General features: G+C 35.0%; 1 protein-coding gene across 3 annotated transcripts in view; it reads right to left on the bottom strand.

The window, feature by feature from the left end:
- Window positions 1-16999, bottom strand: part of LOC138696817 (uncharacterized) — a 52341-nt gene that overhangs the window by 18362 nt on the left and 16980 nt on the right. The window contains exon 1 of one of the 3 annotated variants that reach the window (XM_069822246.1): window positions 2371-2475. The exons of the other annotated variants lie outside the window; for them this stretch is intronic. Within the exon in view, the coding sequence (XP_069678347.1) occupies window positions 2371-2429 (59 nt within the window). The 5' untranslated portion in view covers window positions 2430-2475. Of the gene's footprint in view, window positions 1-2370; window positions 2476-16999 lie in introns of those variants that run through there. 3 annotated transcript variants of the gene reach the window in all.

A 16999-nucleotide genomic window follows, 5' to 3' on the forward strand; every position in this document is an offset into this window, starting at 1 on the left:
TAATAGACCCTAATAATAATAATAATAATAATAATAATAATAATAATAGGTAAGTCTTATAGACGCTTCCAAATTAAATTGAATGCCTATCACTTTTTTTCCCTTCGAAACATACTACAGTATACAACCACTTCTTTTCATAACACACTTCCACATGGTTCATCAGAAGACAGTAATATGAACTCATAGTACCACTACTGCAACCTCCTCTCAAATACACAAGGTTACCGACATTATTTGAAAGTCAGGAGCTATGCAGTCTGGTGATCGTATACCGGTACGTACAGTACGAACGAATTCATAGCATGCTGGTTGCGTGTAAGAGCGGCGTATAAGACGCGTAGGCCCTAATTAAACACTTTATATTTATTTATTGAGGAAAAAGCTAGGTGAGTGACTATTACCAGGTTATTGGGAAAATTTCAGAATACGGATTCCTCACTGACAGTTATATCTTGAAATACTAAAAAGAGCAGATTTGTCTTCGTTTGTCGAATGCGCATCATCATGCTTACGAAAAGACACTTTTCAGTGCCAATAATTTATTTTCCGTGCATAAGGTTGGAATTTTTAAGTAAGAGGGGAAAAAGGTAGGAATCCGTGTTCTGAAATTTATTCAAAAGTTCTGCTCATCTTTAAAGTCTACTCTTTCCAACAGTGTATTCATTATAAATTAATGGGATAAATTTCAGAATACGGATTCCTTCCTTTCCCTCTTACTTCAAAATTTCAACCTTGTGCACACAAAATAAATTATTGGCACTGAAAAGTGTCTTTTCGTAAGCATGATGATGCGCATTTGACAAACGCAGACAAATCTGCTCTTTAATAATTAATGAGCTTTCAAATAATCAAAATTAAAATGATGCTCTATGTGACCGCCCATTGTCCGCACAACCATTTGTAGGCGTCTTCTCCATTGTACAATAGTACTGGATATGTCTTTGATCAAGCCGGTCCCAACATTCAAGAAGGCGTTGTCTTAAATGTTCAGTATTACGAATTCTTGTTCTATAGTAAACTGCTTTTTGTAGTTGACTCCATACAAAACGGTCCATAAAATTAAGATCTCGTTTTAAACTCCATCGGAAACCATCAGAGAATCTGAGAAATGCGATTTTTCACGCAATAATCTCTCAAGAGGGATATCATGTCCGTATCTTGCTATTAATCATTGTACACTTGGAACAGACCATTCTCGCTGAGCGTAGTTCCTTACAATTTGAGAGGCAGATAAATTATCATATTGGTGCAAATGCTTAATGAAAATCTTGTCTTCGTTCGTTAAGCTACCCAATATTCTCAAAATGAGAACTCAAAACGGAAAAAAACAAATGATGATAGCACAACAAACGGCTTGGCTTGCTGAATACGTAAGACCATAATGCTTAGTTCGGCATAAATGATCGCTTTTGCACTGCCTTAGAAAAAATAAAAAAAAAGTGTTTAATAAATGGTAAAAAAATTAAATATTACAGTACTTCCCCGGTCTACAAGGACTGTGAGATTTGCCTGTGAAATAAACTTTCAAGTGAAATTATTAGCTACTGGAATGTAACCATTTAAATTTTGTGCCTTTTTTTGGCCTTATGGTCGGGGAAAACTTCGGAAAAAAAAACAAATCAAGAAATCAGCCCAAGAGGAAATCGATCCCACGGCGGAACGCACTTTCTGATCACCACGCAAACGCGCTATTGACTGAGCTACGTTGATGGCCTATTATTATTATTATTATTATTATTATTATTATTATTATTATCATCATTATTATTATCATCATCATTATCATCCGTTAAGATTTTCGATAAACTGAATTTATTTCTAAACAAATAAAATCAATATTTTAAAATCTCATATTTCTCGATTTACTGTAGAGAATGGAAGATAATATTATATAAGAATCTTTTTTAATTGTTATATCTGCACATTTTATTTAAATATTGAGCAAAAAAGGGCATATCTTTAGCGAGACAGATAAGCAGCTAGAAAAAAAAAGTATGTCGTTCGCTTATGTCGCTTTTGCGCCTGTGAACACGCACACATTTTAATAATGTAAATTTAACGAGAAACGAAGACAACAAAAATTATCATTTGTTGCTATTATACTTGTAAAATAAAGATTGACCGAAGAAAGTTAAATTATCTCTAACCAAAGACCAAATATCTCACAACAAAACAACAGAGGATTCAAGACCAAACTATCTTTCTGTCCATTAAAATAATATGAAGAGTTCGGGCAGCATGGCTAGTTCCGTCTTCACTCCCAGTGAGAAATATCAATCCGAAACAATCACATACACCTCAAACAACAGAAATTAATTGCGACAACACAGCCAAACATTAACATAAATAATAAAGTACATCACTAACCTCTCAATTGACTGAAGATTTATTTTTCCAACCCCTCCGGCAACGACGTTGGCCTCCATTGCAGAACTTTTCACGGTAAGTACATCTGATCAACTGACCACAGAATACACTGGACAGGCAATGCAGGTCTGTACATTGCCCGACCATTTAACGACGTCCTCTTCGGGGGTAGTTAAGAACTATTGTAGTTGGGGGGAAAGGTTCAATTCAACACATTATGCGGATTATAAATCCTTTGTCTCCGATCTTCAACCACTATCAACGGAGTTGCCACATTTCTTTCACAAAACGAGAGAAATTTTATTGGACAATTTTAACAGAAAAAAATAATATATCCGTGGGACGATAGCCCAGGGACGGCTAAGAAAACCCAGCGGACTGCTGGTCTCACGTTCACATGTATTAGTAGAGGTGAACGATCAACCTACTAGTACGGGGTAACGTGTGGTCAATATGATGATCACTCTATGTCTTGTATAACTGGCTTACGAAACCGGATTTCGCTACTCATTGTAGCTCCACAAATTCATCATGATGCTGGGTGGGCGCCGGTCCCATGCAATGGTCGAGGATTTAATGAGAAAATTTCTTCTCCCATGAGGATTCGAACAAGCGCTTATTCTGCACCGCTAGCCCGATACACGACATCAGAGATTCTCTTACAAATTAATCTTCACACAATGTTGTAATAAATAATGTTGAACACATGTATTTAAAAATGCAAATATTTTCAATTACAATTTCAATTAACTGTTAAACAAACTATAATACTACCTCTGATTAAGGTTCTGGCTGATATGTACATTCATTTCAGGCAGTACATATTACTTGACAGTATGAGTCAGAGGAATAACAATTGTTTGTATACAGGGTGTTAAAAATAAGTATCCAATATTTTAGGAGGTGATATTATGCATCAAAACAAGAAAACATGTCTAATAAATATGGATCCTATAACATATACTTTCTGAGATCTGAACACTTGTTCATAGGAGGTGCTCAATGTGACGTCCATTTATGGCAATGCATTTTTCTGTCCTACAATACAGGAGACTACCAGATAATCATACCGTAGTTGATGGAATAATGGTACGACGCAAGGAATACTGAAAACAAAAGTCTGGTTGCAGATATGAGATGGGTTCTGCAGAGATGGTGTTATGAATTTTCGTAATCAGCAAGTTTGGGCTTATGAAAATCCCCATGCAGTTGAAGAAATAAGGCATCAGCACCGATCTCAATCAACGTATGGGCAGGCGTTCTTGGCAATAGATTAAGGGCCATACGTGCTACCACAGAGATTAACTGGGGCTCGTTATCAGGACTTTTTTACCTTGTTGAAGTATGTGCCATGTCAGCAAAGACTACAGATGTGGTTCATGCATGATGGCACACCAGCATTTTCTCCGAAATGTGCGTGAATATCTTACGCTGACACTTCAGGACCGCTGGATTGATCGGGGAGGCCCCATATCTTGGCCTGTTCGTTCCCCAAACCTAAATCTCCTAGACTTTTGGTTATCAAGAACAACCAGGTCACTTTCAAAGAGTGCGTGATTCCTTATGCCGAAGGGCAGAGGAATGCATTGCCATGAATGGACGTCACATTGAGCACCTCCTATGAACAAGTGTTCAGATCTCAGAAAGTATGTGTTGTAGAACCCATGTTTATTTGACATCATTTTTTTGTTTTGATGGATACTACCACCTCCTAAAATATCGGATACTTTTTCAACACCCTGTATATCTTAAGTCTGATGTCACTTACGGAGCTTATTTCCGAAGACTTTCTGAGCAAAAAATGTCATATAAACATTTGTCCCAGTCTCAATATTTTCAGAGCTACACTAATTTGAAATTGTTTGTAAACTACGACTATTCTCGAGTTTTAAGGGTAAAAGAATATTACAGATAAAGAATGAACTATTCATGAGTATTATTTCTTTAATTTGCTAGTATTCTGAAGCTAAAAATGTGTTGTGAATTCCATAGTTGCTTCGTACAGAATTTTCCCCCCGATTTTTAACTTCAAAATTACATTTTCTTACGCATTTATCACAACAATTGTTACAAATCACGCCGCTCTTGTATATTCTTCAAGACTGTATATTAGGATGCATAATTAAATGTAAAAAATAAAGTTCCTAAAGTTGTATGATTTGTAACAATTTTTGTGACAATTGCGTAAGAATGATGTAATTTTTAGATAAAATTGAAAAACAAAATCTGTACAAAGCAATTAATAACACATTTTTAGCTTCAGAACACAAGCCAATTAAAGAAATTATACTTCTGAATGTTCATTCTCTATTTGTAATATTTTGTACTCTTAAGGTATTTTACTAACAACTTCAAATTAGTGTAACTCTGAAAATATTGAGATTACGACATATGTTTATATGGCATTTTTTGCTCAGAATGTCTTCGGAAATAAGCTCCTTACGTGACGGTAAATCCTCGTGAATTACTCTGTATGTAGCGCTTTGAAGTTTTCACGGGTGTATGCAGAAGTATGAGTTTTACAAAATTTGAGTGTAAACCTAATAGTGAAAGAATAATGCGAGCCTACTGTTAATACGCGAAGCTACATTTAACTTACATGATCCGACATAAGCTTTGTACACTGTATCTGAGAACACATTGCCAATTTATGCTAGCGAACCACATTTTTCTCGAGAAATCACAATGAATACTTCCATTTTCCCTCGATGCGTAGGTATGAAATTATAGTATGTAAATACATGAGTTAATATATTAAGTACTCTGTTTTATATCAAGCTTGAAGGTAGACCTAACTTTGCCTAATATAGCCATGTGCTTCTGATGATGATGATGATGATGATGATGATGATGATGATGATGATAATTATTATTATTATTATTATTATTATTATTATTATTATTATTATTATTATTATTATTATTATTATTATTATTTACAGTATAAGAGAGAGAAAAATCGGTTTAATCTTGTGTGCTGTATGTTTTATCCATTACTGGTACCTAAATTTCATTTTTTTTTTATTTTAATAGGTTGTTTTACGACGCTCTATCAACACCTTAGGTTATTTAGCGTCTGAATGAGATGAAGGTGATAATGCCGGTGAAATGTGTGCGGGGTACAGCACTGAAAGTTACCCAGCATTTGCTCATATTGGGTTGGGGAAAAACCCGGAAAAACCTCAACCAGGTAATTTGCGCCGACCAGGAATCGAACTCGGGCCACCTGGTTTCGCGGCCAAACGCGCTGTTACACCACAGTTGTGGACTCTAAATTTAATTTAATTTTAAATTGTACTACTTTTCTTTGTAATGTGCTGTTTGTGAAGAAGTTTTACATTTAATGAATGGATGCACAAATTTTATTGTTGCCAATGTGTTGATTGTCATGGACAGAGTAATTTAAACATTTTAATTCACAATGTGAATTAAAAAAATTGTCACTACTGTGAACAAAGCCATTGTTTAGGTTCCTAACGACGGTGAAAGAAAGACCAGTTTACATACCAGTTATGGATCAAATATTTTATTTTACAGAACGAATCAAACATAAGGCTTCTTGTAACCAGTCATGAGGCTGCTTTTTTATTTTTTCAGGGGAAGCGAGTTTCCCGGTTAGTTGTTTCCTTTATTCCTGGCTAAGGACATAAAACGCGGGTTTTCCTTATTAATTGTTTGCATTAAACCGGATGCACAAAATTGGTCGGCACTTTGCATTGTGATCTCCGTTAGTGAGTTGTATTAACTGTATTGAGGAATGTCCAACCACAGTTACATATGCAGTATAATAATACTGAAACTGATCAGGAAGAGAAAAGGTAACTGGCTAGGTTACTGGGTAAGAAGAAACTGCCTACTGAAGGATGCACTGGAAGAAATGGTGAAATGCTAGGTTTGCAGTGAAAGGACTACCCCTGGACACAGGATTGCCAGAAGTCCCGATTTGGCGAGACATGTCCCGATTTTCATATAAAAATCCCGAGTCCCCACTTCGATTGGAGGCGGGACGCAAAAAGTCCCTCCTTCAGAAAATTAACATCACGTGTATAATTTGCTCATTACGTAGTAACTATTTTCTTCCAGGTCTAAATAATTACATTAAATTTAAATTAATTTTCTTAACAATGTAGGTTTGGACATTGGAAAAAACTAATATTTTGGCATGTGTAAGGTTTGTGACAGCGAATTCAGTGGTGAATATGATATTTCTTAACATCTAAAAAGAGACGTTCATCAGAAATGCCTGGTACAAAAAAATTAAATGAAAAAAAAAAACTTGTTGAAAACGCTAAAGTCCAGTGATAAATATGTATATAATCTCCGAAAATGTATATTGTATGTCAAATGGTGGGCTTGGAGCGCTAATATGCTAAGTCACAAAATAAATATGAATTTAAATATCAATAAATTTTACGCCTTTGTAATCAATTAACAAACATTGAAATTTAATGTATTTTGTGCATGTGATGCCATCTTTTGGAATTTGTGGTTTACAATCAATAATAAACAGCTTGGGAAATCTCTGAGACAGAACTACTATTACGTCATTAAGTTAATAATTTGGCACGACATATTATTGCCACGAGCCCTTCAGAAAGATGCGAGAGAAACGTGATATACAAGTACAAAACAATATTTATTTGGAAGTTAGCCAGATAAATATTGTTTTGTACTTTGAAACCTGTACCTACAATATATTTATTATGTTTTCATGTAGTATTCAGTTCGATCTGAATACGATCCCTGTTTTCATGCAATTTTCGATACGTATTGAAAATAATCTGAGTACGGAAGCTGAAGTTCCGAAAGTAGTTATATTGGTTAACATGTCATCGACATATTAGCGTGTTGGTCACTCTGTAGGCATTAGCTATAGACAATGTTGTAAGAAACATTAAAGATTATATATTACAGTTATATGAACACTAATAAATATAATATAATTATTAAAGAAATTAGTAATAAACATGTTTCGGGGATGCTTCTCCATCTTCAGTGACTATTTACCACGACGGATGGTTCAGGTGATCGAACCGCGTTGTTGCTTGGCTTAAAGGGCTCTCCTCGCTGTTGATTAAACAGCTGACACATCAAACTAATGACGATCGATCCCGCGCTTAGTGTATTGAGATCGAATTGAATACGATACCCGTTTTCATGGAATTCAATTCGAACTGAATACAATCGATCCCACTTTTTAGGTGTATCTCGTATCGACCTTGATACTCAGATCGAACTGAATCCCCGTTTTCATGAAGATTTCAATACGGTAAGTGTATTCAGTTCGATCTAAATACTCCATGAAACGTAGTATTACAAAAAATAAAAAAATATGATTTATTAAGGAATGTAATTGAAAGAGCATGATATTGTAAAAATGAGTTTCAGCAATAAAATAAAAGCGAGAGAACATGAAAAAGTTAACAAGTTTTTGAGTTATGAGGAAAACGCTTCATCACTGCACAGTGAACTGCCAACATTTTGAACTTTGAAAAAAAAAAAAAAACTAAATAAATAAAATAAACAAAAAAAAAAACAAATAATTTTTTCTTAATCGTAATTTTGTTTTTCATATAGCAGAAGGACAGTGTTTTAAACATAGGCCTACCAATTTTCATACACAATCTCATCATATTTATTTATTTCAACCAAAAAAGTTAACTTAACCATAATCCCAAGTTAGTGAAAATAATAACTGTAACTTATTGTCACCGTTATTCCTAATCGCAACGTTTCTGTTACGCAGTTGTGGAACTGTGCACTTGGTTCCATTCAGTAGGAGACCTGGGTAGGCAATAATAGGAATACCAGGAAAAGCTTAATAGAATTCCGATTGACAATGAAGGGGAAAATGGTTGAAAGTAGAAATCCGTTAGGAAGGCAGGAACAAGAACGAAGCATTGATTCAGAAAAGCTATTTGTGGAATGTCAGCGACATTGACCACGCCAGCATTTTTAATTTGGTGGTGGGCATTCTGCAAAGCAGACAATAATTCTAAGTGTGCAATCCTCATTTCTGTGTGTTACACGGAGGTATAAAATGTGTAAATAAATTGCTATAGATAAAGTCAAATGTTTTATTATAATATGAAGCATTGATACTGATTACAGTAAAAGTTTTAGTATTACTATTTAGTATTCATTTAACCTGGTAGAGATAAGGCCGTCAGGTCTTCTCTGCCCCTCTACCAGTTTTCAATACGTTCCGAGTTTTAGTCCTTCAAAAAGCGTCCCACCCGGCGGGGGGGGGGGGAGAACTTCAAAATCCAAAATGTTGCGAAATTCATGAAAATTAGTTTCGATACGGAAAATATACAGTATATTGCTCAAAAACATTTTTTTTCTTTGTAACCAGTTTTTAACAGTTTGACAGTAAGTTAATTAATTTTGTTTTTTTTTTTTCACAGTTTTTAAGTAAATGTATAATTATTATACATTGGGAAAAATTGTGTTTCGATCCCGTGGTGTGTAGCTACACTATTTTCTCCACGACCGGGAATAAATTGTCCCATTGCATTCATGAAATTCGTATTATTCAAGTTCGCTTAAACTATTTTATTGAACGAATGTGCACAATGCAAAGGAAACGTTCTAGCTACAACGATTTGTATGCTTAATTGTTACATTATATTTCTCTCTCGCTACAGACTAGCCAACTGTGCGGAAAGTAGAGCTAAATGGCCGGAGATACCATCTTCGGCCATTTAGCTCTACTTTCGGAAGACAAGACAGGTAGTGTGGGACAAGCACGGAAAATTTTATAACGCCCGGAAATAATGATGATGATAATAATAATAATAATAATAATAATAATAATAATAATAATAATAATAATAATAATAATAATAATAATAATATAGGACGAGTCCACTTGCACTGCGATTTCGCAGTCTATTACACTTCCTGGCCCCGTCGGGAGAAAGAGTAAAATAAAAATAATAATAATAAATCTCGTTCAAAAGAAATTAAACCAGTAAAATAAGGCAATACAAACCAAACTAGTAAGCCCAAACGTAATCTAAAAACAGAAGCAAAATAATAACATAAATAATTAGAAAAAAAAAAAAAAAAAAAAAAAAAGGAAATGCTTGCTCCATAGTAAAAAGCTTCATTGCATTTCTATAGAGAGGAATGAGAAGATAGACTTCGCCAGTGAATTTACAGCCACTGAAATAACACAAAGAACTTTATGCTTTTCGATAGTTGATTCACTTTTCAATATTAATTTTACACTAGCCGAATCCATGCGCTTTGTTTTATTTGTTACTTACTTTCTTACAAATGGCTTTTAGAGAACCCGGAGGTTCATTGCCGCTCTTACGTAAGCCCGCCATCGGTCCCTATCTTGAGCAAGATTAATCCAGTCCCTACCGTCATATCCAATCTCACTCAAAACCATTTTAATTTTACCCCTCCCATCTATGACTCTGCCTCCCAAAGGTCTTTTTCCTCCGGCCTTCCAACTAACATTCTATATGCATTTCTGGATTCGCCCATACGCGCTACATGCCCTGCACATTTCAAACGTCTGGATTTAATGTTCCTAATTATGTCAGGTGAATAAAACAATGCGTGCAGTTCTGCGACTTTCTCCATTCTCCTATAACTTCATCCCTCTTAGCCTCAAATATTTTTCTAAGCACTTTATTCTCAAACACCCTTAACCTCTGTTCCTCTCTCAAAGTGAGAGTCCAAGTTTCACAACCATACAGAACAACCGGTAATATAACAATGTTTTATAAATTCTTTCAGTTTTTTAAGAGCAGAGTGCATGACAAAAAAACTTCTCAATCGAATAATAATAGGCATTTCCCATATTTATTCTGAATTTAATTTCTTCCCGAGTGTCATTTATATTTATTATTGTTGCTCCAAGATATTTGAATTTTTCCATCTTTTCAAACGATAAATTTCCAATTTTTATAGTTCCATTTAGAACTATGTTCTGATCACCAGACATAATCATATACTTTGTTTTTTCGGGATTTATTTCAAACCTACCTCTTTACTTGCATCACATAAAATTCCCGTATTTTTCCTAATAGTTCGTGGATTTTATCTTAACATATTCACGTCATCTGCATAAAGCAGCTGATGTAACCCATTAAATTCCAAACCCTCTGTGTTATCCTGGACTTTCCTAATTAATCGAACTAGTTTTTTGGAAATACGAAATTTAATTAAGGATATTATATAAAACTTCTCTCTTAACCGAGTCATATGTCTTTTTGAAATCTAAGAACTTGATTTACTGTTCGGGCATTCCTTCCGACTAGGTAACCAGTGAGGCTACCAATTACCAACCAGGCTTCGTCTTGTACGTACCCTTAGTTTTAGCCGTCCTGGTTTTAGTTACGTTCGCTGCAAGACATTAGGCATACTATTTACTATAATGTAGGGTCAATGTTCACCGGACCATAACAAAGTACCCAGTGACAATGGTGTTTCTACCTGAGACAGGGAAAATGTTTACTGATCTTCAACTACACAGTATTATGTTACAATATCATTTAGGACATTTAGGTTATAGGAATCCGTCATCCTAGAGGAAGAAAATTTGTTTCATACGTTATTCCTTTATTATTATTATTATTATTATTATTATTATTATTATTATTATTATTATTAGACTGTGGCGATCTGGGTTCGAGTCTTGCCTGGATCATGAAGGTATTTGTCGTAGACAAAGTGGGCACGAGGGGCTTTTCTCAGGATTCTCTCGTTTTCCCTTATCATTATCAATAACATTCTATCAATATTCCACAATCGTTCTCATTTTGAGAATTTGTGTTTAATAAAGACATTATTATCATCATCATCATCATCATTTTTTGCATCATGTTATGTTTACTTGGAAAAAAGTGTAATAAACAAGCCAAATAGGTAACACACTTCTGTTTATACTTTAAAGCTTAATCTGTTGCATCATAAAGTGGAAGCATTTGTTTCATCATGAAATAACTAAATTCCGTTCTTCACGCATTCCATAGCTGTTTAGTTCTTAAACGCTAAGTTTTTTTTAGAAATCATATACATTTCATCTGTGTTAAGTACTTTAGTATAACCCTATACGTAGTATGGAAGAAGAATCTTACGAATTATTGTAATGTTTCATTCTTAGGCTGGCTTAGAAAAACTACCTGCATAAGGATGCACTGGAAAGAATGGTGAACTGGAGAAGAGCTCGGGGCAGAAGAAGATATCAAATGACAGACGACATTAAGATATATGGATCATATTCGGAGACAAAGAGGAAGGCAGAAAATAGGAAAGATTGGAGAAATCTGGGTTTGAAGTGAAAGACCTGCCCTTGGGCAGAACACTATGAAGGAATAGGGTTAACATCAGAATAAATTCTATAGGAGGACATGGAATCTAAAATAAGAGGATATTGCCGAAAAAAGGAGGACGTTTTAAAAATTGGTATGAACAAAATTAAAGATAAAAATAATGGCTCACCTTAGTCAGTTTTCTCACTAGTTGCTGGATCAGTATTACATCTGTACTTTGTGCAGAAGAGCCTGAAGAGACAAATTTCTATCTTGTAGTAAATATCTATGGAATTTTTCACAGGACATGTCCTTGAAATTATATTTCACCGCGATGATACATCTGACTGTCTCTGTTAGTATGCGATTTCGTCCTTTTGTCCATTGAGCAGATATTAGAGAAAATACTCTCTCAACACTACCATTGAGACTTGAGACAGAGAAATTGAAATGCGAAATGCCGGACATTTCAATTTATTTTTAAATGCCTGCCGGACAGAATAAAATGATTAAAAAAGAGGACATGTCCTCCTTTCGCCGGATGGATGGTAACCCTATGATGGGATGAATTAGACTTATTCTTTAAGTCAGGGTTGGGCAGAATTATGCACTCTGTGCTTGCACGGTGTAATACGAGAGAAGTGTGCTTATAGAGTGCACGAAAACCGGTTTATTCAAGTTTCGGTACGTACTGTATGTTTCAAAAGAAAATGTTATTATACCAAATTAAATAAGAACACAAAGTAATGAAACACTTCCTTAAACACAAAACAAAACATGTCTGCTGCACATTAATTCATATTACTCAATTTCTCAAGATTTGGAGAAACTGTATTAGCACAAGCTATGCGAAGAACTGCCGTTAAAAGCTCGTTTGAGATTTGTTTATTTTCGTAATAGAAAATAACTGTTCACATCTATAAGTGGAACCAAATAAACACAAAACTTTCTCACACAGCTTATGCAGATTAGGAAAGCGTCCTCTTGGGAATCCGTCATAAAACTGCATAAGACTCGACCTTGAATCATATTTCGCTCGCATCTCTCGATCACATTGCAGGTCAATCAATTCACACTATAATGAAGGGGGGACGTTATCAATAATCAGTTGGAATCAGAACATGTAGTAAAAATACGCAAATCCATTTCCAGGCAATCTAAATCGTGGAACCTTGATGTAAATTCCTCTAATAGACCGGATAGAATACATGCGTACATTTCGAAATTTTCATTGTTCAAAATTCTATGCTCTTAGATAAGGATGGGAAATGATATATTTCGCCCTTTTGCATTTGACGTATCCATAACAGCAATTTCTCCTTAAAAGCTGCAATTCTATCTGCAAATTGTGTATTAAGGATTTCTTTTCCCCGAAGTCCTAAATTTAGCTCATTTAAAAGCTGCGTAAGATCTGTTATAGCTGCTAGCGCGCTGCAGCGCTCTCACTTGGAATTCCCCGTGCGCACGGAGGGCAAATGCACTCAAACGTCCATCGCTGCTTTAAGTTGTCATTTTACACCACTTATAGGCCTACACTTGTAACCAGATCATGGGAGACACCACACACGTACACACGTACACACACACACACACACACACACACACACACACACACACAACACAACACAAAAAACACACACACACACGCGAGTTGTCAGGAAAGGAACTGGTCACCCACCCTATTATTTCCCGACTTAGTTGCCGCATGAGCCATGCCTTATTGGTGTCACCTATGAGGTTCAAACCTATCTTCGAACAGTTGACTAAACAACAACAATATTGATCTTCACTTATGAAGACGGCACTGTTAGAACGTTTCTAAGCACACGATTGAATCTACCTACTTGTATTCGCTTTTTCTTTTATCAATGAACGTAATACTTTTAATCTTATTCTGAACTGTGTTCTGTTTTAAAAATGTACTTAATTTAACGTTAAGATCCGTAACAAGTTTTCTTTACCTTCTTTATTGAAGGATAGCAAATCTTTAGTTTCCGTAAACTGAGTAAAAGAAACTATACCACTGTAGTGTACTTACATATTATAGCCTCTCTTCATTACTTAAGAAAATAAATTCCATTTGAGTTTATGTCATTTTATTTTTCATTTCACTTATTTTATTCTACAGATATTACACCAGTATTGTAGCTTTGAGATGCAGAACAGGTAAAAAATATATGAAAATATACGATACATAGCAAGCATAATAATTCAATTTACAAACATAAACAATTCATCAGTGAAGCAGAAGGTATGAATACGGAGAAATTTAATACTTTTCACTTGACTCTTCAAAGCTTTAAGGTAAATTAGGCAGTGCACTGAAGACTGTAATATACGAATAGTGAACCTCTTTTTTAAACATTTAAGACAGAGGGAAGATGAAGATCTGATCTGCGTTTTGTATTAAAATTATTAATGTTTTGATCAGTACTGAATGTATTTTGATTTTTAACATAACATATGATCTGAAAAAGAATGTACTTAGAAGGTAATGTAAATATTTCTAAATTTTGGAAAACAGTAATTTTACATGATGTCCTTTTATGCACACCTGTCATTATTTCTAGGACTCTCTTTTGTAAAACAAAAGTATATTTAGCTTTTACTTTCAAGGGTTGGCTTGAGTGCTTTTCGTTTTTAATTACGCGAACTTCACATCTATATATCTGTGTGTATATCTATGTGTGTCTGTGCCTGTGTGTGTGTCTGTCTCTGTCTCTGTGTCAGTGTGTATCTGTGTGTCTTTCTGTATCTGTGTGTGAGTATGAGAGCTAAAGTCATGCAAGTCACAAAACAATTTTAATCGGGAAACTGAAAAAACAACATTTTTCTCCTATTTTTGTTATACAGTATTTATATTTTTACATAGATCTATGTCTTTCTCCTCACTATGTATGCGGGATAACTTAGGAATTGATCGTCACGTAATAGTACATTATGCAACGAGCCTATAATGGTAATAATTAAGACGCGAGTTTGTTTATGAAACGAGCGCAAGCGAGTTTCATAATTTTCATACGAGCGTCTTAATTACCATTATAGGCACGTTTCATACGACTTTTTATGCTCGACCATATTTCTAACTTGAAATAATAAGTATTCATGTTATTCTTATCTGACTGGGAAGCGGAACTGACCTTGTGCAATATCTCGTAAATTGTGAGATGTGCGCAGACGCGGAAGTATTGATTTTTTCCGAGAAAGAAATGTCATTGACCTTGATATAATCTAGAGAGTAAAATAAACATTAATCTTGATATAACCTTGAAATTGATTTAGACATTGAAAAACGAGATGACAAATTGAATTTATTTGAATATTATTTACAATTAACGCTAAGTATTATAGTAACAGAACATAACCTTCTGCGACAGTATTGGATTTCCAGCCTCCGTGACGTTTCGCTAGTTGTTTTTCGATTGCATATCCGGGAATAATCGATACTTGCGCTTTCATATTGCTACAATGGTGTTTTCTGATTGGTGGAACACCTGAACTTTAATGAATAGGTGTACTTTAATGAGGTCCATTAAAGGGCTGCTACCAGGTGTATAATTACTACATTTCGGCATGGTCGAGCATAAAAATACAACCCCAACTTCCCCCGTTATCTCCTTGTGTTCCTCTTGTTCTCCTTGTATTATTGCCGTGCTTCAATCAAGCAATAAAAATAATCGAAAATCAAAATAGCGTAACTGATTTTGACTTGCATCTTTTTTTTTTTCCATTAAATAATATAATACATTCGAGCCGGCAGCACACTAATTGCGTAAGGACCCAATATAGGAGCATTTTGTTGATATCCGTGTTGCGAATCCAATGTTAACACAAACATAGGCTATTATAATTGTTAAACCTTAAACGAGCGAGGAATATCTATCTTTTCTTTCCCTTATTTCCTTACTTCCCGCCGAAAAAGAGAAACTTGTGTTACTACAAATTACCCAATTCAGACAAAGCCAAATTAGCAGGCTGGAGTGTATCATAGTCATGTCACACAAATATCTAACATGAAGTTTTACAGAAATCACACATATCTAACACACTAATACGGTACTTATTCCGATAGGTATGACAGTTGGAGCCCAGTTCTAAGTGTGTTATGTGGGAAGGTAATTTAAAGAAGAGACGAAACTCGGATGTCTTAATTTTTGGGCGGGTAGCAACTCGGATGTCAGATATTTGACGCGAGGACATAACTAGGATATACAGGCTGGATGGTAACCTCTGCACCAAAATTAAACCGGTAACAGATCATGCGGAGAAATTTGAAAAATTTAAACAAGTTTTTTCTTTAACATTTACCGTTTTAGAGGAAATAGTTATGTTTCTATGAAGCATTTAGTAACATCACAGCTGCTGCAATAACTCTAAGCAAGGCGCGGCCTGCACTCCTTACCTTCCCCTCCCCCTCTGCTGTACTCAGTAATACGCGACGTGCGCTGCGTTGCAAGATTTATTTAAACGATTTTCTCTATTATTCGGTTTAAATTCATGGTTAAACGGTTTAATTTGCAAGACATTAACTGTTCAGATTATTTTACCTATCTGCTTGTACAGCAATCAGCCATTTCTCTCGGGCCATTACCGCAAAAGAGCGCTGTAAACATTGGGCAAAACTATTTTTTTTTTTTCCTGCTTAACGGTGCTTCATCGAAGGAAAAGTGTAATAAAAGTTTTGTTATATTTAACCAGACCTGCAGAACTGTAACTCCTCAGAGCGACTGCCTTACTATCATTTCTACCCCACCCACCTTTTCTACCAGTGCGGTCATAGCATTCTAGTTACGTTCGGCTGCATCAACATTCATTCTCGCGGCGGCAGGTATGCAATACGCTATAAAGAATTACAAATGAACAGATAATAAAATCCTTAGGAACATACCTTTAGAAAGTAAGAGAAAAATGAATGAGGAAAATAAGTAAGTTAAAAGACATGTAAAATAAATTTTAAAACGTATGTGTGCATATAATGTAAGAAGGTCTACCTATGTATATAATCGTCCTATTACTAGTAAAGCCAATTAAGTCCACTTTTTGTGTAAAGTAAGTTAAGTACAGTCTCCGATTTTTCTTTCCGCGCTCTGTATTCTACTAAAATGGAATAAGTCCGAAATGTTGCATGCAGGCAATAAACCAATTACTTTATTTGCAGAATTTATTATAATTTTTCGTGCATTAATAAATTTTTAATTCCTGTTCTTATAAAACTTGCATTACCGATCTTAACTTGTTTTACAATAAATTGTACGTTGATAAGTGAGTGATAGCTATATGACCGGACGTCAATGCTGTCATTCAACATTGTAACGCACTCCAGCCAAATAAATAAGTAAATAAATAAATAATAAATACAC

The sequence above is a fragment of the Periplaneta americana genome, chromosome 1, assembly GCF_040183065.1.
Source record: "Periplaneta americana isolate PAMFEO1 chromosome 1, P.americana_PAMFEO1_priV1, whole genome shotgun sequence".
Taxonomy (NCBI): Eukaryota; Metazoa; Arthropoda; class Insecta; order Blattodea; family Blattidae; genus Periplaneta; species Periplaneta americana.